General features: G+C 35.6%; 1 protein-coding gene across 1 annotated transcript in view; it reads right to left on the bottom strand.

The window, feature by feature from the left end:
• Positions 1-26,344, bottom strand: part of LOC150100611 (protein FAN-like) — a 477,112-nt gene that overhangs the window by 128,087 nt on the left and 322,681 nt on the right. Inside the window, exons 25-26 of the mRNA XM_090401841.1 lie at positions 20,450-20,517; positions 4,391-4,452 (exon numbers count right to left, since the gene is read on the bottom strand). Of these exons, the coding sequence (XP_090257967.1) occupies positions 4,391-4,452; positions 20,450-20,517 (130 nt within the window). The remainder of the gene's footprint in view (positions 1-4,390; positions 4,453-20,449; positions 20,518-26,344) is intronic.

The following is a 26,344-nucleotide window of genomic DNA, read 5'->3' as shown; positions in this document are numbered from 1 at the left end:
GCCTGTTTGACTAACTTTTTTTCTCGTAATCTGAGTTTGCATTCTTTATCATGCTGGTCATCATCTTTGCCTGACTCTTGTACTGTTCATGAACTGGCTAGTCACCTTTCTCCTTATATCATTTTCTTTTTTTCCCCCCTAACTCCTGCTTAATGATACTATTCACCCGTCTAACTCCTACCCTAATTTTATCATCCTGGTCTTGTGTATCCAGTTTGATATTGCTTCCTCCAGATACTGCTTGATTATCCTATGTGCTGCTAATATCCTTCCCTTGCAGATTTTTATGCCATGTCACTGCTTAAAGCTGCCTCCTATGCTTGTCATAATCACCTGCCTTGTAGCTCACATATGTACCTTCTTAACTGAAAATTCCAAGTTTTCAACCTACCAAGACATCATGATCACTCGCTTCAATTGAATGCAATGTGACTATTTCGATTATGGACAGCTCTTCTAATCCTATGACCAGATCCACTCTCATAGCCCAAGTCTCTTCCATTACATGCTGTTTCAAGTAATTATCTCTCAGTATGTATATTTCCATTTTCTTCCTGTCATGTAATCTTTCTTCCTTTCAATCTATGCTTCCACTGTTGAAGCCCCCCCCCCCCCAAATAATTACTCGACACCTTCCACATCATCCCTGGAACCCTCCTGGCCTATAGCAGCAACAAATTATATATTCTGTTCACTTGGTCTCACACCATATTGTCTCAAAAGAACTGCCATCTGCTTGCCTGTCTCCTATTATTTTTGGCTGCAGTTTATCTGCCATCATCAGCAATAACCCTCCCACTGTGCTGTCTTCCCTATCCCTCCTGAAAATAATATACCCTTCAAGTTTTATCCCTGCAACTACATCATCTGCTATTAACGAAGTCTCACTAATGCCTATAGCTCTGGCAATGTTGCACTAACCAATGCCAAAAAAATCCTTTCCCCGTAGTCCTGATACTACTAGAATTAGTATACAGAAACTGTAGCATCCCCCTTTAGCCCTGAACCATCTATACATCCCAAGCTGACTACCCCATTTGATAATATTGTTGCTTGAGAGACTAGATTCTGCATTTTTGGTCAGTCAGTAACTCGCTCATGGTTGCTTGCATGCATTCACCACAATCCACCCTAACTGCTTTATTTTTTGACTTTGCATTTCCACAGCTGATAATATTAGTAAAGAATTTAACTGCTTTAGCATGCTGACATGACTAGAGAGAGAGAGAAAGTGCATTACAGGTTATCTTCTAATCACAAAAAAGAAAGGTAATGCACTCACTCTCCAACATTATTAGCTCACTAAAGCAGATACTTAAAACCTCATTTTAGCATATAGAAGGGAACCAAGGATTAGGAGATTTAAAGGTGTATCAAGTATTGCTTGGGTTAGTTGTTAATAAGGTTGTGTGAATGGATGACATATCACCACATATTTTTAAAGAATGTACAATGCAAAAGAGTTAGCCATGCTCCTGACCTAGTAATTTGGTGAATCTTGTATTGGGGAAAATTCCTAAGGAGTGAAAAGAAGGCAAAATAATACCATTCCACAAGCATGGTTCTAGGACAGAAGTTTCCAATTATAGACTGGTCTGTATATCTACAGTTGTGGTCAAAATGGTAGAAAAATTGGTTATGAATAGAATGAAGGATTGGGTTGATGGACATAAGATTCACTATGATGGTCAGCAAGGATTTGTGAAGGGTAAGGGCTTGCAATCTACTCACATTTTATGATAAGGTGACAAATGTGTTTGTGATTTTCTTGGACTTTGCAAAGGCATTTGATAGATTAGCACATAATGGAATGGAATGGTATATAAGCTGCAGAAGATGAGATTAAATAACAGAGACTGATTAGATGGATTGAAGATTGACTTTCTGAAAGATATCAGCAAGTTGTGTATGATAGAGCAGTGTCTCAGAAAAGGAAGGTAACCTTAGGGATTTGCTCTTGGGCCCCTACTGTTTAACTTATTTGTTAATGATATTTCATGTGGATTGACTATTGTTGATGATCAAATGTCTGCTGATGATGCAAAGGTAGGTAGAATTATCACGAGGAAGATCTGAATTGACTTTTAGCCTGGACAGATAAGTGGGGGTTATAGTTTTAATATTAATAAATGCAAGGTGTTACACTTTGGAATACAGAGATATAAGACTTGTAGTCTTATATCTCTGTATTCTCATCCACTTACTGAAGTGGATGAGAATAGGGATCTTGTGGTGATGGTAAACAGTGGACGAAAGTTCTGAAGAGACATGGTAAGTGCTGTATAGACTGCACATCGTATAGGTGGTATGATTAAAAGTACATTGACATGTAGGGATAAGGAAGTGGTGGTGCTTCTATATAAGGCATTGATCCAAACATACATGAATTACTGTGCTCAGATTTGGTTGCATGGTTTTCATTTTCATTGTGATGTGGAAATATTAGAGAGGGTCCAAAGATGAATAACCAAAGTGACATCAGGATTCTGGAGTGTTAGTTATGAAGAGATTTGAGGGAATGTGAATTACAGACTTTGGTGGATAGGAGGAAAAGAGAAGATATGATAAAGACTGTTAAGTTAGTTAAGGGATTCTATGAGATTAATATAGAAGAAATTATAAAAAGAGTGGATGTTAAGATGGGAAGAATGAAGGCCCACTCCTGGAAGTTGTATAAAGATATGGTGAAGAAAGGGTGTGAGGAGAAGATATTTTACATGGAGAGTTGTTGGTGAGTGGAATACATTGAAGGAGTGTACTGTAAATGCAGGGAGCATAAATAACTTCAAAGTGGTTGAGAGTTAACAGACTGCAGTGATGTTGTAACATCTAATTCCAAGGTGTTAGGTGGATTAGTTAATCAGTATTAAGCTTAGAAACAAAGTTATAATTATAGTCATAATTTATTATTCTTAAGATCTTAAGAGAGAGAGAGGCATATGCAGCTAGATCAAGGCTTCACACGAGGGAACCATAACCTCTTGGCTTGTACATGTCAAGGCCCTCCTCATCGATGTCATAACCTGTTGTGATGTTCTTACAATTTTAGCAGTGTGTGACTCCTAAACATCAAGTCTCTGTCCAATATCACTCCTAGATCTCTAATTTCTTCCATCTACTTTAGAATTTCTCCATTAATTGTATACTCTGCATCACCAAATTTCAAGACTCTGTACTTTGCAACATTAAACTGATAGCTCCGCTCACTTTCTCACTCACATAGTCTATTAAGATCCTTTTGCAAAGTTATATCTGCTCTACTCCTCATAGTTCTTCCAGATGAAGGACAATAATTTTTTTTCTCCCTAAGTAGGTAAATTGATGCTTGCCCAGCAGTAGTTTACAGAGATCATACAACTTTAATATAGACTGTTCCAGTATAATGTCTTGCATAAAAGAGAAAATCTTTAAACAATCAATATACTGTAGCTTATATTAATGTCTTTAATTAAGAATTTCTGTGACCCAAGAGTGTCTGTCAAAGGTTTTCTCAAAATTCCTTTGGCCTTTTCCAAGTGGAAAAGGCCAAAATACCTTACAGTAGGTCTTGTCGAAATATGCATTTTATAAGTGTGCCTCAACTGAAACAGAAATTGTAACTTTTAAAAGAAGGAAAAGCTCCATTTTGAAAATTAAATTATTTTATTCATCACATTCTACTTTCCGCTCTGTAAAATATTTACTCTGCACTATTTCTTAACAACAACGCATCATCATCATCAGCGATACTATGCTTCGGCCGAGCCTTGCCCTCTCTCAGAATTTGCCAGAACATATTCAATCCATATCTTTAAGTATTTCCTATCTGTATCTTTAACTACATCATTATCAATACCCTTATACAACCCAGAGATGGCACTGGAATTCTCCCCTATTGCTTTCTGCTCTATGTATAATCCCTTTCATATTAATTCTGTAAAAGTTGCTCACCAATTTGAATATCTCTTAATCCTACCATTCAACAAAGCAATTTACATTTTCTTAATTTCTCCCTACAAACCAACATCCCAAAGTTTTGATGCTGCCTTAATTATTCATTTTAGATTTTTTGCAGAATTTCCTTATTATAAGTAAAACAAAGTTAGCAAATCTGTACACAGCCATCTTTTTCTCTTTACCAATCATCAGTGTTCTCATCATAGCAATAATACAATGTTCAGTATTTACAATGCTTGCAGCATGCACTCTGAATTTCCAGGCCTCTGCTGACTATCAATTCCAGCACTCCTAGAGCTTCCAACAATATCATACCTTTGCATTCCAAAGTGGAATGCTTTGCACTTATCAATATTAAAAAAACAAATTGTAATTCAAATCACAAAATGTCCACAGCATTTAATATAATTTAGAGTAATTTAATAGAGTCATATGATATATAAAATGCAATTACCTGCATCATCATGTGCCATTGTAGTTTCAAGAAGCTTTCCATATTCAATATTATACATATATCTGAAAGAAGTTTGTAAGGTAACATAAACAAAGTGTAATAAAGTATAAAAGACGTAATAAATTTATTTCATGTGCATTTCATATTACTAACTGCTTTTAATTAAAAGAAAATAAAAAAATAAAATGATCCAATAACCAGTTTTCTAATTGCTTCAAAACACAGAGTTAGTTTTAAAGTAAAAAGTTGCCTTAAATGATGAGAGAGGTACAACACAAAGTATCAAATCTGAAATGTTTTGGAGTTTTGGGGCTTCTGGTTTTCTCCAGAAGTTTTTAGACAATACAGCAAATCATGTAATACTAAAACTTCATGACTATAAATCTCAGTTAACCAAAATCTAAATCAATGTTTTTAATAACTGGTACGTGGGTGGACTGAAAAGTTCTCAGCCTAACAATGAAAAAACGAATTTATAATTTCGAAATAATTTTTATATTTCAACATAATCTCCCTTAAGACTAATACATTTATTCCAGTGATGCTCCAGTGCCATTATCCCATCGCTGTAGTGGTTCTCAGTAAGATCTGTAAAATGCCCCTCTACAGTTGCAATCACCTCTTGATTCAGAGTTTTAGTTTTGGGAAGAGACAGAAGTCAGAGGGAGCCAAATCTGGGGAATAGGGTGGATGTTCCAACAATTCATTGTGCACATCCCTTAATTTTCTCATTGCCAAAACACCTTTGTAGGCAGGTGCATTGTCCTGATGAAAGATGATTTTTTCTTCTGCAAACCAGGTCTTTCACAGTATGTTTTTTGTCTAGTCTGGTTAAAAGATCAGAATAATATTCCCTGGTTATTGTTTTACCTTTTCAAGATAATTAATAAACAAAATGGCTTTGGCATTCCAAAACACTGAAGCCATGACCATGTCTTCTTTGGCACTGAACAACTGGCTTCTGTCTACTGTTTGGATTCTGGTGTGTACTGGTGAATCCAAGTCTCATCCATAGTAATAAATCGATGCACAAAATCAGTTTTCTTCTTGTTAAAATACTCCAAGCACTGTTCAGAGATTTTCATGAGAGTGCATTTTTGATCTGCACTGTACCCATCTTGCACAAAGCTTTTTCATTTGCAATTCTTCATGCAAAATATATCCTACATGTTCTTTTGAAATGGCTATAGTCTCAGAAGTTTCATGCCCTTTGACTCGCTGGTCATCCAATACCATATCGTGCACTGATTAATGATTTCTGGTGTTGTTACATTTTTTGGATGTCCTTCATGTGGATCATCTTCAAGGCTGGTATGGACACATTTAAACTTGGAATATATCCTACACGTTCTTTTGAAATGGCTATAGTCTCAGAAGTTTCATGCCCTTTGACTCGCTGGTCATCCAATACCATATCGTGCACTGATTAATGATTTCTGGTGTTGTTACATTTTTTGGATGTCCTTCATGTGGATCAACTTCAAGGCTGGTATGGACATGTTTAAACTTGGAAGCCCATTTCTTAATTGTTGAAAACAAAGGAGAAGAGTGCCCATAAACTTTTATGAACTTGAAATGAATTTCTTTTGGCGTTAAACCTTCATTTACAAAGAATTTTTTAACCGCACAATATTCAATTTTATCCATTTCAAGAGATACAGACAACACTTTTGTTTCAGACAGCTGTATAAAAAAATTACTTGATAGAATGACTTGCAATTTCACATTGATGCTTATGACAGATGTACCAACATAAAAAAAAAAAAATCTTGCCGATAGTGTTGCCATTTATGGTTGAGGCCTGAGAACTTTTCAAACCACTCATGCACATAACTATCTGGTTTGTAGTTGTTTAGAACGATAACTACATCTTCTTTTACTTTATTCTTAAATAATTTTTTTGTTTGAGAAACACTGTCTTTGTATTCACATTATTCTTATTATAATGATCATTGTCAGAACTCCACTATTATTAATTAGTACTATTCTGCAAAAGTACAATATTCTAATCTTCACACTTGATTAACATGCCAGATCATAAAGAATGAAACTTGATCTCATGGTTTTATTTGTAATAGCTATATATACATAAACATGTAAAACTGTATGAAAACAGCTGAGTAATAACATTATACATTATATAACTATCACTATCTCACATTACAACTACATGAAAACTAATGTTTTTATTTTTGTCACTGAAAACTGAAATTTTCGGAACTTCTAGTCGAACATTATGCTATAATTTAGAAGAATTTTAAGTAAAAGGTAGCTGAGAGAGAGAGAGAGAGAAAGAGATGAAATATTGGAAAAGGCCAGAAGATAAAATTTAGGATGGCAGAAGGATGGGTATTCAAAGGGAAGAATAGTGACAAGATACTGATAGCAGGTGCAGATATTGAAGGAGAATTCTCCCCTTACCCAAATGCTTTCCATTACTTTTTCTTTTATCTCACCACCCATTTTTCTATTTTCTGACTTTTTTTTTTTAATCTTCATCCTACTCTTGTTCTTTCTTGTAACAATATAAATGTAAAACATTTTTGCTTACAGATGGAATCATTCCCTGATCCTATGTAAAATAGTGGATTTTTATAATAGAAAATGCTACGTTTGAGGAGGGGGAATAAAGCTGAAATTTTTCCTATATGGTAGGGAAGGGATGACAAACTATTAATGGCAAAAAATAAATAATAAACATAAAAAGTTACAATAATGAAAGATTTTAAAATAAAAAAAAATGGCAAACAACACTGTAAAGCTAGTGCTTTTGTATCACTGTTGTATTTAATCTGTTGTTTTGTTAATGAATCAGACATCTGCAATGGCAGAGAAAAACAATATTATAAAGCCAATTTTCACTATACCTGAAAGAAGTTAAAAGACTCAAGCAAAGAACCCACCCACTTTTTTTTTTTATAAAGCTCTTCTATAAAAAGAATTTTAATGGCTGACATTCACTATTCTCTCTCTAAATGGTCATAAGTCAGAGTTTATACAAAGAATTTTAAAGAACTACAAGTCCACCTCAATGCTGTCCTCACTGTCCATTCCCCAAACCAACAGGCTGTAGGTTTGGACAACAGGTACAAAATTAAAATAAAAAAAAAAAATAAAAAAAAATTCTACATGTCAAGAGAATATCCAATGTATTTCCACTCTTTATGTTTTTGGCAAACATAAAGTAAAATAACAAAATCAAAGCAGATCATCAGAGAAACGACGCAGGAATTACAAAAAAGTCAAGAGGCATTTAAATGAGCATAGAGAGAAAATGAAAATTAAACAGCAAAATAAGAAACAACAAAGTACGGAAATCAGGTAAGTGATATTGTTAGTAAAAAGAAAGAAGTTATTTGGTATTGTGACTCTATAATAAAACATGCTATTGATGAACGAGTTATAACTTCGAGTTTTCCTACAGCAAAAATTAAGAACATAAAGGAAGCAATTCAAAAACAGAAAAGTAAATGAGATTGTAATTATAGTAGGTACTAAAGACTTAACTAGCAAGAAGTTCAGTATGAGAAAGGACACGAAAGGGTTGTTGGAAGAGGCGAGAGCAAAGAGTGATAAAGAGAAAATCATCACTATTTTACCTCGATATGATAAAAATTAATTAAGAAGAAGGCTATGATGGCAAATAATTCAGTGCGTAGGCTGTGTAGAGTGAGTTTGAGGAAAGATTGGATTTGTATAAGAGGGACGGCCTACACCTGAATGCATTTGATATCAAGAGTCTAGAAAAACTATTAAGTGGTACGAGACCTAACACAGAGAGTCAGGGAAACTAAATTATAAAGGGAGGAATGGTAAGAATGCGAGTGTAAGAGCGACAATGTCATATTAATCTGTTAATGATGGGAATGGGCTTTGTCATGAAAATGCTGACAAGGAGAGAAAGACTTAGACTTTGTGTTCATCCGGTCCGGACCAATCAAAAGTGTGCAAAGACATCTACATGTAAGACACTAGAAAAGAATAGAGATCTGCAAGTTGTTCAACTGTGTCATGCAGACTGCAGACAAGAGTATACATAAGAACATGTAGGTAGATTATGTCTGTACATGAATGCTAGGAGTATCAGAAACAAAGGGGTAGAGTTTGTTGCCTTAGTCAATATGTTCGGATCTCAGATTATAGGAATTAGTGACACCTGGCTATCAGAATCAGACATACTAACTGGTATTGAGTGCAAAGGGTACACTATTTTTAGGAAGGATAGAGGGGATAGGGGAGGAGGAGGAGCCATGCTGCTAATGGTATCAGATGACTTGAATCCAGTTAGAGTTGAGACCTATGATTGTAGTACTACTAACAGTATTTCATGTGGCAGTGAGTTTGAAGCCATCTGGTGCGAGGTGGAATCTAACAAGATCAATTACATAGTAGGGTGTTGTTACAGACCTAGTGGATAGGTTGCTAGTGACGAAGAAATGCATCACCAAATAGACAAGATGAACACGAAAAGAGCAATCATAATGGAAGCCTTTAATTATCCAAATATTGATTGGGTAGCAACAGAATCTCATGAGAAGAATGAAAATGCATTTATTGAGCTGTTACAGGACAACTTCCTCAAGCAGCATATGACAGAAAGAACTTGAGATGAAAGGGTGTTAGATATGATTATAGTGTCAGGGGCATTTAATTAATAAAAGATGTAACTATTCTGCCTCCAGTTGGTGACAGTGATCAGCGGTACTCACTTGGGAAGCGACTAAGTTTACGAATGTTCTATTCAGAAAAGGTTTACATGCTGAACTACAGAACAGGAAATTATGACCAATTGAGGAGTATACTGAGTTCAGTGGAATGGGATAGGTTGATAGATGGGAAGAATTATCAACAGTGCATGGGAAGCATTTCAATAATACTTAAATGATGCAATATCAGAGTGTGTCCTGAGAATTCGAAGAATAAATAGGGTAGGAGTCAAAATGGATGTGTAATCTTATTAAGCAAGAGATTCATAAGAAAAGGATGATGTGGAAGGAATACTATGTGCATAAGGATGATGTGTATTATGAAAATTATAAGCAGCAGGCTAGAATAGTCACAACTGTTTTTATGGAAATCAAAGTCTGAGTATGAAAAGAAACTGGCTCTGCATGCTAAAGACAACCCACAAGAATTTTATCGATATGCTGCAAGTAAAAGAAAGAATGAATATGAAAGAATAACTCTTCTATATGCAGATGGAGTGAAGGTTACAGTAGCAGAAGAGGTTGTTTAATGAGTGTCCATTTTGTTAAAAGCTATCAAACTGGTGTATGCAACATTGAGCTCACCGCTACCTCTTCACTGGATGAAGAAATTCAGATGCATAAGGATGAGGTATTAGAGATGTAGCACAAACTGAATAAGAATTCAGTAATCGGGACTAATGGGATATCAGCAAGCACACTAAAAGAGTATTTAGCTGAACTGGCTATTCCTTTAACCAAGCTGTCTAATATGAGTCTCAGAACAGGGAAAATTCTGCAGGAATGGAAAGAATGTATGGTAATTTCATTGCATAAGGGTGGTGCAAAGACTGATGTATCCAACTATTGACCAATTAGTATCTCAAGCGTGTTGGCGAAGATTTTGGAAAAAACCATTAGGGTTCACATTCAGAAATGGGTCGACAGTGAATCTCTACTTTGCAATGAGCAACATGAGTTTACTAAAGGAAGGTCATGTTTTAGCAACTCACATTCTATAACAATGTTACCATTGAACTAGACAAGGAGAATGGATGCACCATGATACTTTTCGGGATTTTGCTAAGGCTTTTGACAGAATACAATGGTAGACTGTTGCATAAATTAAAGAATATAGGATTGGATTATAGAATATTAGCTTGGATAAGAGGATGGTTGACTGACAGACATAAAAAAGTGGTATATGGTGGATGTGAGTCTGCAAGAATTAAGGTAACCAGTGGTGTACCACAAGGATCAGTGTTTGATCCACTGTTATTCAATCTATACATTAATGATACTGGGAAGGATTTAGCAAGTGGCATACAGCTATTTGCTGATCATGCAAAGACAGGTAGGGTAATCAGGAATGCTGATGATATGCAGTACTTGCAGAATGATTTGAATAATCTGGAATTGCATGGGAAAATGGGTGTCAGTTCAATGTCAGTAAATGTAAAGTCATGCACTTCGGCATGATTGGATATGCAATTTGTATTATATTGGTGGGATCATGCTTGAAGAAACTGATGAGGCTAGGAATCTTGGAGTGTTAGTAGATAGTTATTGAAGTTCAGGAGTAATGTAGCAAAGATTGCAAATACAATTCAAAAGATAATTGCAATGCTGAAATGAATGTTCACATGTAAAGATAAAGATGTCATTTTTTGCCTCTTTACAAGATTTGATAAGACCTCACTTAGACTATTGTATGCAGGTTTAGTGTCCTTGTTTTCCACTGTGATTCTGATATATTGGAGAGACTGCAAAGGAGGGTGTTGAAAATGATATCTGTGCTATGGAATACTGATTATGATGACAGATTGAGAATTTGTAGACTGAAGACACTAGCAAACAGGAGAAAGAGGGGTGATATGATTGAGACTGACAAACTTCTGAAAGGGTCATACAGGATATCAGTTGCAAGAATTTTCCAATTTATTGAGGGTGGGAAAAGGACAAGAGGGCATCCTTGGAAGCTGAGAATGAATGATGCTAAGAAGGGGGTGAGGGTTAGATTTTTCTCTCACAGGTGGTGCGTGATTGGAATGGATTGCCATGAGATGTTGTGAGTACAAGCAGTGTGAATGAATTCAAGAATAAGTATGATAGCTGGTGTGTGTAGTATGTGGTCTCCCTCGATGAGTGACTGACTCCCTGGAGGCCTCTTTTAATAATAATAATAATATCCAATGTTGTATTATATTGGTAGGGTTATGCTAAATGAAACTGATCGGATTAGGGATCTTGGAATTTCAGTAGACAGGAAGTTGAAGTTCCAGGGTCATATAGTAAAAATTATAAGCGCAATGCAGAGAATAATTGCAATGCTGAAACGAATCTTGACATGAAAAGATAAGGAAAGTTTTTTGCCTCTTTACAGGGCCATGAAAAGAACTCGCTTGGCTTATTGCATGCAGGTCTGGTCTCCTGGTTTCCATGGTGATCCTGATACTGTGGAGAGAGAGAGAGAGAGTGCAAAGGAGTGTGTTAAAAATGATATCAGAATTGTGGAATACCGATCATGAAAATAGATCGAGAATTTGTTGGCTTCAAACAGGAGAAAAAGAGGGGCGATAATTGAGACTTACAAACTTCTGAAAGGGTTATACAGAATTTCAGTAGATGGAATTTTTAATTTTATGGACAGTGGGGAATGGATGCAAGGTCAGCTTTGGAAGTTAAGAATTAATGCTACCAAGAAAGGAGTGAGGGCTAGATTTTTCTATTATAGAGTGGTGCATGATTAAAATGGATTGCTGTTAGGTGTGTGCAAGTAGTGTGAATAAATTCAAGAACAGGTATGACAGCTGGTGTGAATAATATGGTCTCCCTAGATGACTTCCTGGAGGTCTCTCTTAATAATAATAATAATAATAATAATAATATTTCTAGAATTCTAAGAAATGCCAGTGTATCAAAAACTAATAACATCTGTTGTTTCATCATGATGTTTACTGCATACTGTATGTTTTGTTCAAACTATTTGTATTCTTGTAAACTATTTCAAATCTAGTATTCTTGCTAAATCTGCAGAGATTTAGCAAGAATACTAGATTCACTATCATTCATCTAGAAGTTCAGGTCTTGCTGTTTAGTTCCATCAATGAAGTACGCAACTTGCGATCTCTTCATTCTAAAGTGAAAGATCTTACACTTTTCCAGATTAAACTGGCAGCTGTTATCCTTTGCTCACACTGCCAGTCTATTTACAAGTCATTTGCAGATTTCTATAATCTTTATTAACTATAGCTCTGCCCAGTATTGCATCATCAGCAAACAACTGGATATTTCCCATTATTTCCTATATCACTCATGTATAAATAAAACAGCAGAAGTCCAAGAACTGAGCCCTGCAGTACATCACTAGTCACTCACCTTTTCCTGGATTCAGTTCTTCTATATATCAAACTTTGTGGTATATTCATCAGCTTCCCTCTTATCCATATCACCAGCTTATATCTATCCTGATATGTTACAGTTTATGTAACAAAGTTCCATGTGACATCCTGCCAAATACCTTCACAAAGTCCAGCAGTATCATTGTATAGCCATATCATAAAACGCGAGCAAATTACTAAGAAGACAAAATGTACCTTTCACAAAACTATGCTATCCTCCCACAGAGTATCATATTCCCATCTGTCTTTTCTTGATACTTTAACCATCCCCTCCTAAGATACTAACTGGTCTGAAATTGTTATCCCTTCTCCCCCCCCTCTTTCTCTCTTATAACCTCATTTATGTAAGGAACTATTTTGCCCTCTTCCCATTTCCATGACACTTCACAGAGCAGACACTTAAACACCTTGGTCAGAGGGGCTGCCAATTCATTTGTATATTCTCATAATACATGACTTGATATCCATCTAATCCTATGGCCATATTTGCAATAAGGTTCATTTATAATATCCTAAGCACCTCCAATTCATCAATCAATGCCACATCAGGGATTGCAATATCTCTAACTGGATATGATCACTTGGTAACCATCTGTCTCCTTCTGTTACTTCCCAATATTTGCACTTGTTAAAGTTATCCTTCCATAGTTGTTGTTCTATTTACTCAAATAGCAAAGAACTTTATTTTTTTCTTTGGCCAGCTCGGTAAGCCTTCCTCCTCTCATAATAGGAGTATGGTAAGGAAGGCAAAAGTAGATTATGAGAGAAGGCTAATTGAGCTTGGGCTTTTCATCCTGCAAAACAGACAAACTTGTGAAACTGGCCTCGTAGCACTGGTTGCTTTGGTTGTAAATCCAAAACCTATCATCCTTCTTGCCTGTGCTGTGTACTGCTCATGAGCTTGCTGATCACTATCCTCTTTATATACCCTCTACAACTTTTTTCTGCAACCTTTTAATGATGCTATTTACTATTCAACTCTTACCTGATTTATCCTCCTGACTACAGATATACAGTCTGATATTGCTTTGTTCAATTACCCTTGAAATCTCCCAATTACTACTAACACTATTCTCTGGTTCTTATGTCACACTGGTACAAGGTTCCAAAGTGTGTCGTAATCACTTGACCTATAATTTCAGTTACCTTTTTTTATCTGAATATTCCTCATGCTTGGCAATCTCCCAGGTCAAGACTGCATGATCGCATGCAATGTGGCTATCTTAGTTACCTCTCCCCATCTGGATGCAATTAGCTAGCTAAGTCACTGACAATCATCATCATAAAATTCCTGCCATGTACCCTCAAGGGGTGTACAGGATATGATAGTACTACATGAAAAATTTACATTATTACTAACTTCCTACCTATAATTTCTGCCCAAATCAGTCTGTTACCTGTCAAGACTAACATTATCAGATCTTATATTGCTATCATCTAGAGCATTTTTTACTCTATCAATCCACCTATATCTTGGTCTTTTTCCTGCCGACCTGGCAGAGAACACTTGTTTTGCTAATCTTTCCTCGCCCATTCTGTTTAAATGACCATATCACCTAAGATTACCTCTGCTACTGCATTCCTGGATGCTGGCAATGTCAAGTTCTTTCCTAATATCCTTGTTTTAATATGATATTACATTGATGCCATCGGTTCATGCTCCTGATCTTTCTCAGGACTCTCTTATATCTGTGGTCTCTAGTCTTTGGTCAAGTGTTTTACTTCTGACCCACTCTCAGATCCATAAGTTAAAATTGTTCGAACACTGTCTTGTATGCACTAATTTAGTGTTTTCACTAATTTCTCTCTTATTCCACATAGGTTTATTCAATTGACTTCCTACCATACCAGCTCTGTTGATTCTGTTGTCTATTTCCATATTTAATTTACCATTTTCACTAAAAATTGTGCCTAAATAGCTGAAATGTTTCAATTGTTCTAAAGGTTTCTCCATTCACAATGCAGTTGATATTTTCATGCATCTGTCTATTTTCATTGTCTTGTTATTGCTAACCTTCATACCATATCAATTACAACAGTTATTCAACTTAGTCAGGGAATCTTGCAGATTTGTAGCGGATTTATTTAGAAGTATAACATTGTCCGTATAAAGCTCACGAACAGCTCAAATTTTGATATCAGGTTAAAAACCACTTTCCTTCAACCATCTTCCTGTACGTCCTTCAATTCTAACTGCTGACTTACAACTCAAATAAAGACTAAGTATCGTTTGATATAATGCCTCATTGACACCACATAACTGTAGCATATTGAATAGCTTCTCTCTTGGCACCTTGTCATATGCTTTTTCCAGATCTGCAAAACTTAAAAACAGATCTTTGTTATATTCTCATGATTTCTCAACTATTTGTCATAAAGTGAAGACATGATCCTGACAGCCTCTATTTGGCCTGAATCCAGCTTGTTCTTCAACAATCCTTCTCAACTGTTTCTCAACTATACCTGCATAAATCTTACTAGGAACACTCAATAAAGAAATACTTCTGTAATTCTCACATTCAATTTTATTTCCCTTCTTATGTATGGGTACTATGAGAGCTCTACTCCAATCATCCGGAATTCGTTCCTCTGTCCAGGCTTTCTGAACTATGCAGTGCAGCCACTGTAAGACTTTTATACCACCATACTTCAGCATGTCTGGTCGAATATCATCTACTCCTGCTGCCTTTCCACATTTTAAGCCTTTGATTGCTTTTTCTACTTCAAGTAATATGTATTCCTGACTGCATGCCTGGTCAGTGTTTTTTACCACTGTGCTATTACAGCTTGTTTCATTTAGCAATGTTTTGAAGTAATTACTCCATTCTTCAACGATATCTTTTTCTCCCGTTTTCATGTCACATTTATCATCTCTAACTCCTTTTACAACACTCTTTCCTCCATTCCTAAGCTTCTTCAACAACCTCCAGAATATTTTGCCACCTTCTTGATATTTATTTTCTATATTCTTGCCAAAGTCCTCCCATGACTTTTGTTTAGCTAGTTTTACACAGTGTTTAGCATTCTTGCATTTGTTTATGTATTATCTAAGAGCACAAGCTGACTTATTTGCCAGGAACTTTTGATATGCTTTCTTCTTTTCCTTCACTGCCTCTTTAACTTCCTGTGTCCACCATGGAGTTCTAATTTTTCTATCCTTGCAGACAACTTCACCACATGCCTCTCTAGCTGAATCAATCAGGGCTTTCTTCAAGGCTTGCCACTGAATCTCCAACTTTTGATTCCTGTTCTCAAACTCTTTCATTTTTCTTCAATAATCTTTGTGTATTTTAGTCTACAGTTCACATCTGAGAGCTGTTCAACCTTTATTCGCTTTATAACTTTCTTATATGTTCTTCTTTTCAATATGAAATTCAATTTTATCCTGCTCAAGACTAAATAGTGATCACTTCCAATTTCAAATCCTCTGTACACTCTGGTGTCCTCCACCAGGGAGAAAACATCACTATCAACAATAACATAGTCAATGAGACTTTTCTTATTCTTTGCCTCCTCTCTCCATGTGAATTTGTGCACATTTTTATGTTAAAACATGGTGTTAGTAATAACCAGGCAATGTTTTGAGCAGAAATCCAACAGGTATTTGCCATTATTATTAGCTTTATTCTTTTCTCCTAATTTTCCTAAAATATTTTTGTATGTCTGACAATCATTTCCTACTCTGCTATTTAGATCTCTAACAAGGACCAACTTTTTCTTTTTCATTTTGTCAGTTGCTTTCTCTGCAGCCACCTCAAAAATTTTCTCCACTTCTACATTAAGAACCTTCTGTGGGACCACAGGCAGAAATAAGTTTCATTATCCAGTTCCCCATTCTGATATTTGCCCAGATCACTCAACTTGAGATTGCCTGCTATTCAAGAAGATTAGCCTCATATTTAGTGTTGAATACTATGGCTACTACTCCTTTTCCTTGATTGTCATTGCCTGAATATAACATTTTGTATTTATTGCTCAGAAAGATTTCAGCAGTTTTTGTCTTTTTTTGTTTCAGTCACCCCTATTATGCCGATCTGGTACTAGCTCTATTTCTTTATCATTCAGGCTTCTTATGTTGATAGTACCAATCTTGAACTCTGGCGATGTCAAGTTGTGGGGTGTTTTAAGATTTGTTCCAGTAGCTGACTTTTCACTGTTTGTCCTGGTTCCCTGGCAAAAACAATGGGGCCTTGTTTAACCGGTGATCCTCAGCCGGCATGAAATTCTGTCATGTTGTACTCATTATATTTTGGTTTAAGCAAATAAGAATACAATTTGGTCGGTTAAATCCCAAATTGCCAGCCCATCCTCGTTTGTTCAGTATCCAGATAGATACCTAACTAATGCAAGAAGCATCCAGAATATGGTACACCACGAGAAGGTGAGGTATAGCTGAGGTGAGGACCTCACCTTTCAGCTATACAACTGAAAGGTGAGGTCCTTTCAGTTGTATAGCTTTGACCCTTAAGCATCCTGGTCACTGACAAGTTCTTTGATATTATGATCAGATCCAGCAAAACTTCAAGTCTCCCCCCCCCCCCTCCATTACATGCTATCTCATATAATTATCTCTTAGCAGCTGTATAAAATTCCATTTCCTTCCAATGTATGTCTCTGTAGCTGAAGTTCCCCATAATAATTATCTCCCTTGTACCCATTGTGCTAATTTGCCTATGCATGCCATTCATATTCTCATGTAACCATTAGAGAATATGAATGACAGACTGGCAGCAACCAACTATATATTCAAACCAATCTCATACCAGACAGCCTGAAATGCACTTGTATTTCAGGCTGTCTGGTATTCTGCATCCCTGTCCTCATGTTGAAGAACTCTCTTTGGCTTCATTTCTTCTATATCATTGTCTACCAACCAAAGTCTCACTAATGCCTATAAATTCTGACCAAGCAAGATGAATTAGCTAACTAATCTCTCTCTCTCTCAAAGTATTCCAGCATATTCTGGATGCTTCTTGCATTAGTATATATAAACTGCAGTATCCACTTCAACCTCTCCCTAAACTTGACTCACAACTTGTGCTGACTATCCCTCTCAATTTCAGAACTCAAGGAGCATTATTCAGCATCATTTGATCATTTTCTCACTCATTTACTTCAAGGATGTTCTCTCACACCTGCACTGCATAATTTTCTTCAATTCTGCATTTTCAGATGCTAATTGAACACTTTTTCAAGATATTTAACTTTAAATCCATTCAAATACTGGCCTGATTGGATAAGTAGCTAATGTATCTGCTCTACAACCAACACCCTATTTGTGATTGTCTTTAGGGAAGGGAAAGAATTTTATTATTGGAGTGAGACCACCACCCTACTTACTGGAGACATGAAGTGGCTTGAAAACGTTCCATACTTAATCCCCAGAGTGGAATTTTTGGATTATGTAAAAATAAATAAAAATCCTTTGCCTACACACAGTACTAATGTACTAGAGTTTTACCACCCTTGTAGGTGGGAGGCACATTAAAAAAAAAAAATGCAAAACTGAACTCACTCCACACATACTACAAACCCAAAACCATCCCTCTTATACAATCTATGCACTGATATATACTGGTTTTCATGAGTTAAAGAACAAAGAGAAAATCACAATACCTTGAGAAGAAAGACACGTGAAAGTCAGGTACATCATGTAAAAGTGACAGTGAGTCATTGTATACAAATGAGTGCCATCATTTGTATATCATCAAGAATATAGAAATGAGCCACAGCATAAAAGCAGGCATTTTGGAATGGTTTTCCATTTTGTGCCTGGAATAAGAACAAGGCATTCTGTGATAGCAAAATTCTTGGATGTGGCTGCCAGCCATAATTTAACTGATGAATTCAGGTGTTAAGTCATCATAAGACTAGCGCTTAGCCAAAATCAAGAAGATGTAGCCAGATGCATCAACTGCATAAAAGTTCATCACACATTTTTGAGTTATTGTGATTTTTCTCTTTCCTCCTGCACATTTCATTAATTTATGGAAACCAGTATATTTGGGATCATCATTCTACTTCTCAACTTGTCTCTAACATGCTGTGGCAGAAGACTCAATGTTCACACTCTTACTCTTCTTATTTGCTTATACCAGTAATGTTTTCATATCTTCTTGTATACTACAAGTCACCTACCAGATCGTTGGTACTTACCAAAATATTCTTCTTTTCCACTCCATCCTAACAGCATTACTAACATCCTTAATCTTTGCCTTGGTAAACTTGATTTTGGTAAGCTCTCCTGAAGCACTCCTCTTATCATGAGGTCACCACACAACTCTCTTCTTCTCTTCCCTTCTTTTGCTTCTCTGCCATACCACTCACTACACATCTCTCCAACTGTTCTATCTCATGTATTTTCCTGTGAAGGATTCCATGTAAGTGCAGTATCTCTCTCTCTCTCTCTCACTGCTATATTGTTTCCATCTTCCACTATTTTCTGTCGTGCTATCACTCATGCTGCATTCACTCTTGCTCGCTTCCACCAATTTGCTTTCAACAACCTCACCAACATTCTCACACATTTTCCTGCCTTTTGTCATTCAACTCTCTATTATCATACTTCTTATTCTTTCCACACCTGCTTTTAAAGTGCTTCCAATACATGCAATAATCAATGTTGCTCTCCTTCCATAAATCTTTCAACTTTTGAAATGAAAAAATCTCTACACACCACACTAAATAAATTCCTAAATTCCTAAAATGTTAAATTTTTTGGTTATTGTTCTGTTTCACATATCAGCAGCATAACAAACAATATATAACACAAATGACAGTTTTTGTTTTCTAATAACTACACAAGGAAATTCTTAGAAACAAGCAAACACTCATAAAAACTGTAATAAGTAACTAAAAAAGAATCCAATATTCTAATTATTTTCAAAATAAGACTTATCTTCCCGTCTCATCTTCCTTTTGTGCTAGGCTCAATGGCTTATCACAGACAAGTAACTTAAACTTCCTTGATATCTACTAATTAATGCTCTCATAGGTCACTTAATCCTATCTGCATTATATACTATGCCTTTAAACTCTGTATGCTCTTCTGGCTAGTTTGCCTGTTTTGCAGGATTAAAAGCTCAAATTTCTGAAAGGAAAGCCTTGTCACCTGCATATGAGACCATATAACTCAACTTCACTTGAAAAGACATGATAAAGGTTCTTTGGGTACTACAAGGAATTTGCACCTAATCAAAAGGCATCATTGTTACCAACTGAACTAAGAAGGCTCTTTTTTCAGCTCTTCATATCACTGCTGTGATCCATAAATGTCTTATAATAAAATTTTGATTCAAAGAACTGAACGGAATAAATGAAGAGTAAAAAAAAGTTAGTTCAGCGCATTTGGATGGTTGGCATATGCATTCTAAAAGGCTCAGGATAAAAGAGTGGAATTACATAAAATTCTGCTGTTGCTCATGGAAATATCCACGAGAAAGGCATGCAGTCCTATGTCTGTATGACTAGGAATGAGCTGAAACAATTAATTATATGGTTATTGAACAAAGATGAACATTTAAGAAAGTTTCAGGGACATCACCCTAAATTTTTTAACATTATTCCCTAGTGGAGCACATACCATATTTAGCAAGAATGTCTATTTTTACCAAAAAAATAAAATAATGCTTAAAGAAATATTAAACGCAGTATTTAAAATAAATGAACTTGGTCATGTCGGTAGAGTTTAAAATGATTAAAGCTCCAGTGATTCCCCCCCCCCTCAAGAAATAACCTTTCATTATGCTTTATCTGCACATTATACTTAACGAGGTTTACACAATCAACTGGAAAACGTAAAGATTAAAATTTTAATGGTCGAAAATGAACACTCTTAATATAGGTTGCATGAATAGTTTTATCACACAAGAAAAACATGAATGGAATTAATTATTTAGTAATTAAATTGCTTCTCTTATGTGGTCATCAAAGAAAATAAAATTTATTTTATAAAATATACATTATATACTTACACATAATTATCCCATGAGCCCACAACTATAGTCTTTCCATCTTCCATTAGGAAACATGATGAAAGTGCCTTCAGAAATTAAAGACAACTTTACAAATAATATTTACTTCTGAACTATTATTCTTCTTTAGTAAGAGTATCAGTGATTAAATATAAATAAAAGAAAATAAGCAGAATATTTAACATTTAGGAATTTTCAATAAAAGGAAGAAACAAAAAAAAAAAAAAAATCCATATTTTCTTTATCTTCACTTGAATCTTACTTGATTCAAATAATCTGTTGTACCACAGAACAAGATGTTATCAGGTAACCAAAAACGTTCATGCAGTTTTTCATAATACAAATTAAAGAACCACAGAAATTATCATAAAATGTGTAGATCTCGGCCGAGTAAATCTCTGCCATAATTGTCTGGACTGCAGCGAGAAATTCGTAGTGGACAATACTGGCTCCATAGTCCTCTGGGGATGGAGTGATGTCTTTGAAGTGTGGAGTACTGGATTGTTTGGTGACAACCAATGATAACTTCGCTTCCTGTTAGAGTACAAGATACATTTTTTATCACAAGTGAGTAAGTAATCCCAAAATGGCTCATTTTTATGAGATGAAAGAAGTGAAGAACACATTGATAGTCATTAAAATAAGCACCTTCACAATCTATCTCTTTCCCAAAAAGATACAAGTTTGTAAATTTCGTTTCTTTAAAAGTAATAAACTTAGCAACCTCCACTTTAATCTCTGTTTTATTGCAGAACTGTCTATTATTATTATTATTATTATTTGACACCTCCAGGGAGTCTAACACTCATCGAGGGAGGGTACCTACTCTACAGCTCCATCTCCACCACTCAACCTCATCCACCCGTCATCCATCAACAGCATCATCTACACCAATGCCATCTACTGTCCACTACCACTAGTATTTTCACAAACATCCATGCCAATGGTGGGATTCGAACCTGCAGCCTTTTGGCTGGAGAGTGGATATGCTTACCACTTGGCCAACCAGGCTGGCGACACACATTTTGCATGTGATTGTCTAGCACCAAAAAAAATAAAAGTGATAATCGCTTGGAGAAATGCCAGGAGAATATGGAGACTGATGGAGTATCTGCCATCCTAAAGCACAAATCTTCTCACTGGTACGTTTTACAGTATGAAGTTTTGCATTATCCTGTAAGAATAGCACTTTCTTCTGATTAACTAGTTGTGGCTGTTTCTGAAGTAATGCATCCTGCACATGCTCGAGTAGATCTTGGCCATAATTGTTTGGACTGCAGCGAGAAACTTGTAGTGGAGAATACTGGCTCCATAGTCCTCTGGGGATGGAGTGATGCCTTTGAAGCGTGTAGTACTGGATTGTTTGGTAACAACCAATGATAACTTCGCTTCCTGTTAGAGTACAAGATACCTTTTTTATCACAAGTGAGTAAGTAATCCCCAAATGGCTCATTTTTATGAGATGAAAGAAGTGAAGAACACATTGATAGTTTGAAGTTTATTGTCATCTAATAATGCATGTGGGATTCATTTAGTTAACTTCCATGATTTTCCCAGTTGATGCAAGTGTAAATGAATTGTGAAAGTTCTTGACATGTTAATCTTGAAACAGCTTCTGAAGCCTTTGAACCGAGTTTAAATTCGTAAAGTAAAGTAAAAAAAGTCTAAATTACACCAGGTTCACCTGACATTTTAAAAGGGTTCAAAGTCACAGAAAAAGAGTATACCTAAATTAGAGCATGCTAATTGACTGATGCACATAAAAAATTACGCTCTGCAAACTGTTACAAAATAAAACAATTCATTGCAATGGACTCTACTGAAAACTGCACAAACTGTTTTGGTTACCTGATATTATAGAAAGCAAGAATGAAAACCAAGATAACACCATCTATGGTACACATATTGGTCAGTAATTATTAAAATAATCTGTACATTATAATGGAAAGAGTTAAAAATGGAAAATGAAATATTCCATAATGAAAAACATTTACAAAAGGGGAAAAAAAAAACTAAAAATCAGGCATTGTAATAGAGCAAACAGATTCACTTACATACAAATGAACAATGTAGATAAACTCATAGATTTATTTAGAAAAATTAAATATAACACTTTGTTACGTTTTGTCATCAACTGGCCGACAGCACTGTCAAGAATAAAATAACATTAGAGAACATACAATAAGATTCATTTTATTTTTTATTATTTATTAAAATGTTTAGTTTTTAGTGGAAATTGTTATAGACTTAGAAATAAACAGTTATGTTTATATATGAATAGCAGAAGTATCAGAAATAAGGCGATGAGACTGCTACATTGGTCAAGTTCATTTTTCCAAAACTTGTTGGAATAAATGTGATGTAGTTGGATAAGGAAAACATCCTGAAAAGAATAAAGATAGAGAGGTATGATGATTTCTGTGAAGACAGACAAGAAGACAAAATAAGGAGGTGGAGTGCTGTTGATAATAGAAAAAGAGTTGTGCACATGGAAGGTAGAGATGCAAGGGGAAATAATGGCAATTTTGAGGTAGTATGGTGTGAGGTACAGGAGTAGAGGATAAATATTAACCATAAAGTGATTACCTGGGTGGTGGTCAGCTATGTTGAGGACTTCTGTGAGGAAAAGATATGTGTGGATATAGGATATATGTGGAGCTACAAGGCTGATAATTATGAAAAGCTCAGGAGATGGCTTGCAGGTATATCATAGAATGAGTAGTTAGGTGGAAAGGAGATCAATGTTACTTGGGTGCTTTTCAAGAATTATCTAGGTAATTCATTATCAGGCAATGTCTAAATGTATTCCAAGGATCAGAAGGTTAAATAAACAGGTGTGAAATTAATGAATAAAAAGAATCAGACTACAATCTGGCGGTAGAAGGCATTATGGAGGCTGCATAAGATGAGTGGTAATAATCAGCTGCATGAGGTGTATTGTTAAATTGTGAATGAAGAAATTTATGATTTATTAATACTTCATCATGATTTAACATGTATTGTATTTCCTGAGCTAAGTTTGCTCCTATGTAAATTATAAATTAAGCACTTACTGTTAAATTTTTATTGATATGATAATTGTTAATTTTTTTAGTTATTTATTCTGTATAAATTCTTTATATAACTTGTAAATATATCCTAAATGAATTGTGATATATCCTTTTTTATTTCTGTGTGTAAGAGTGATTTTATGTAATTCTTCTGAATGCATTTGATTGGCTGCTGAAGGAGAAATGGAGTTTGTTTTTAGTCAGCGCGTGTTTAGAAAGTGAACGGCTGTGATATGGAGTGAAGCCAGTAGATGTAAGCTGAATTGGCTAGAACTGGATTAGGAAGGTGACTTAGTGAGAGTAGAAAAAGTGCAGTGAGCTTCAGCTAACTAAGGAAGTCAAAAATCCTAGAGAAGTCTTTTGATATATAGCCAGCAGAAGAAAGAATGATTATTTCCAAAAGGATGATAATACTCGGTGGTGAAAATTGCAAAAGGCTATCCTATGCACAGGATAGTTGAGATATTAAATGATCAGTTCATAAAGGTATTTCATCCTTGTGAACATGAATAAAATTCACTCTGCATGATATCTTGGGCTGCCCAAGATATCATGCAGAGTTTGAGTGCAGTGGAAAGGGAAGAGAAAAGATCGACTGTGAGTGAGCTGGAGGTATAGGATGAATTAAGTAAACCTGATGTTAATAAAGCTGTGAGACTTGATGATACATCACTGAATGTTTTGAGGTGATGTGTCAGGCTGGTCAATCTATAGTACTTTAGTACCGTATATGGGTAGTGGGATGGGAAAGGAGAAACTTGTTGATATTCGATTTAAAAGCCTGCATATTGTATTCCTTGGGAAATACATCAGGGGGAAGACTGTTCCACAGTTCAGCAGTAGCAGGGATGAAGGAGGTGGAAAAGAAACTTGTTATATGGGACAAGACTTGTTCTCTAAGACAGAACTGAGTTTTACTAGCGTTGAAGTTGACGAGGTTATCTGAGCCCCATTGGAGGATGTCTTGGAGGTCCGAATTAAGGGAAGTTGTGGTTGATGTTCTGCAGGTTTAATATGAATCTTACAATGGACCAGGTTCCATGAGAGTGAAAAGAAGGCAAAAACTGTACTCCTTCACAAGGCAGGTGACAAGACTCAGTTTTGAAGTTATATTCTACTTAACTGCTATAACAAGTTGACAAATGCATCGAACAACAGAAATACAGAGGTATATTTAGTTTTTTTGTAAAGGCCTTTGATAGACTGTCACATGACAAGTTGATAATTAAATGAATGGAATGGATGTGGTTGGATCAAAAATCAGTGCATGGATTGGAGATTGGCTAGTGATAGGTATTAGCAAACTGAGTATAGGGAGAAATATCTCAGAAGAGGAAAGTCACTAGCTGTGTGGCTGAACGGTCTGTTTTGGGGCTTTCAGTTAAACAGTAACATCAGTTACTGTTTAACTCAAATGTTATTGATAGTGGAAAAGGTTTGAATGGTAATATGCAGTTGTCAGTAGATAATGCAAAGTTGGGAAGAACTATGAGAAGTATAATAGAAGTTGTGACTTGACAGACTTGAATAGAATGAGTGAATGGGCATGGAATTGGGCTGCCCAATGTTGCAAAGTGTTAGGTTTTGAAATCTGGGAAACAAAGATGGGATGCAGAGTATATAATTGGTAGGTATATATTGAAGAAGGTAGAGGAAATAAGACACCTGTGACTGATGGCAGATAAGGAGATAAAATTTAGATGACATGTTGCTAAAATTGTGAGAAATAGCACAATGAATTCTGGTTAGTGATGCGGAGGACACTAACTTGTAAAAAAAGTCACGAGAGTATGGTTCCATTGTATAGATCCTTCCTTTGATCACCTGGTTTTCAAAAGGATGAAGAGATATTGGAAAGGATGCAGAAATGATTGACCAAGGTGGTTTCTGGAATATTGAGTATGAAGAAAGGTTGAGAAAATGTAATTTGCAGTCTAGTGGATAGGAGGCGGAACGAAGTTAGTAAGGTGTTGTTATCAGATTAATGTTGAACAAGTTTTTCCTAGAATGGTGGGAGATAGGGAGAATAAGTCATCCTTGGAAGCTATATAGAAGGCGTGAGTAAGGGAAAGAGAAGCAGTTTTTTTGCATGAGAGTGATGAATGATTGGAATAAACTGCCTGAGAATGAGGTGATTGCATAAAATGTGAATGCATTTAAAGCACAGTATGATGATGAGATGTGTGTGTGTGACTGACAGAGGGAGCTCCCATGATGCGTCCTTGACTCCATGGAGGTCTGAGGATAATAATAATTCGGTTATTCCTAACTTCTTAAGGATAAAGTTGAAGGGCCATTCTAGAAAAGCAAAGAGAATTTATAATAAAACTAGTTTTGCCATATTGCATGCTCAAATATAAACCATCAGATTAGAACTATTCTCTAAAGAAGAAAACATACATAATTTACATAATGATGGACATAATTAGATAGAATCTTTAATTTTGAGTAAAGGTTTCAGTTTATCAATTACTCTGCTCTGCATTCCCAAGGCTAATATTGTCAATATTCACATTGTTAATTGTTAATATTGTATAATAGTGTTGAAAGAGTCATTAAGTTTTTATCTCAAGAAGATGGCTTAAACATTACATCAGTTCTGGATTGTGTTCTTCCTATTGAACATTGCTGAATTAGCAAGGAATGTCCTACAAAGTCTATATAATAATCATGACATTATCATCCTTACAGTGAGCACAGAAAAACTTTGCAGTTATCTTACACAATGTTGACTATGACACCAGGATATTTTCTCCATGTTAATAGACTCTTCCACTTATTTGAAATAAACTGTGATCCTGCAGTAATTCTGTAGTCACTGCACATTAAGACCAATGATCTAATC

This window comes from Typopeltis vanoorti, chromosome 12 (genome assembly GCF_054136105.1).
Source record: "Typopeltis vanoorti isolate ZY-2024b chromosome 12, IOZ_Tvanoo_1.0, whole genome shotgun sequence".
Classification (NCBI taxonomy): Eukaryota; Metazoa; Arthropoda; class Arachnida; order Uropygi; family Thelyphonidae; genus Typopeltis; species Typopeltis vanoorti.
This window is presented reverse-complemented; position numbering and strand designations above follow the sequence as displayed.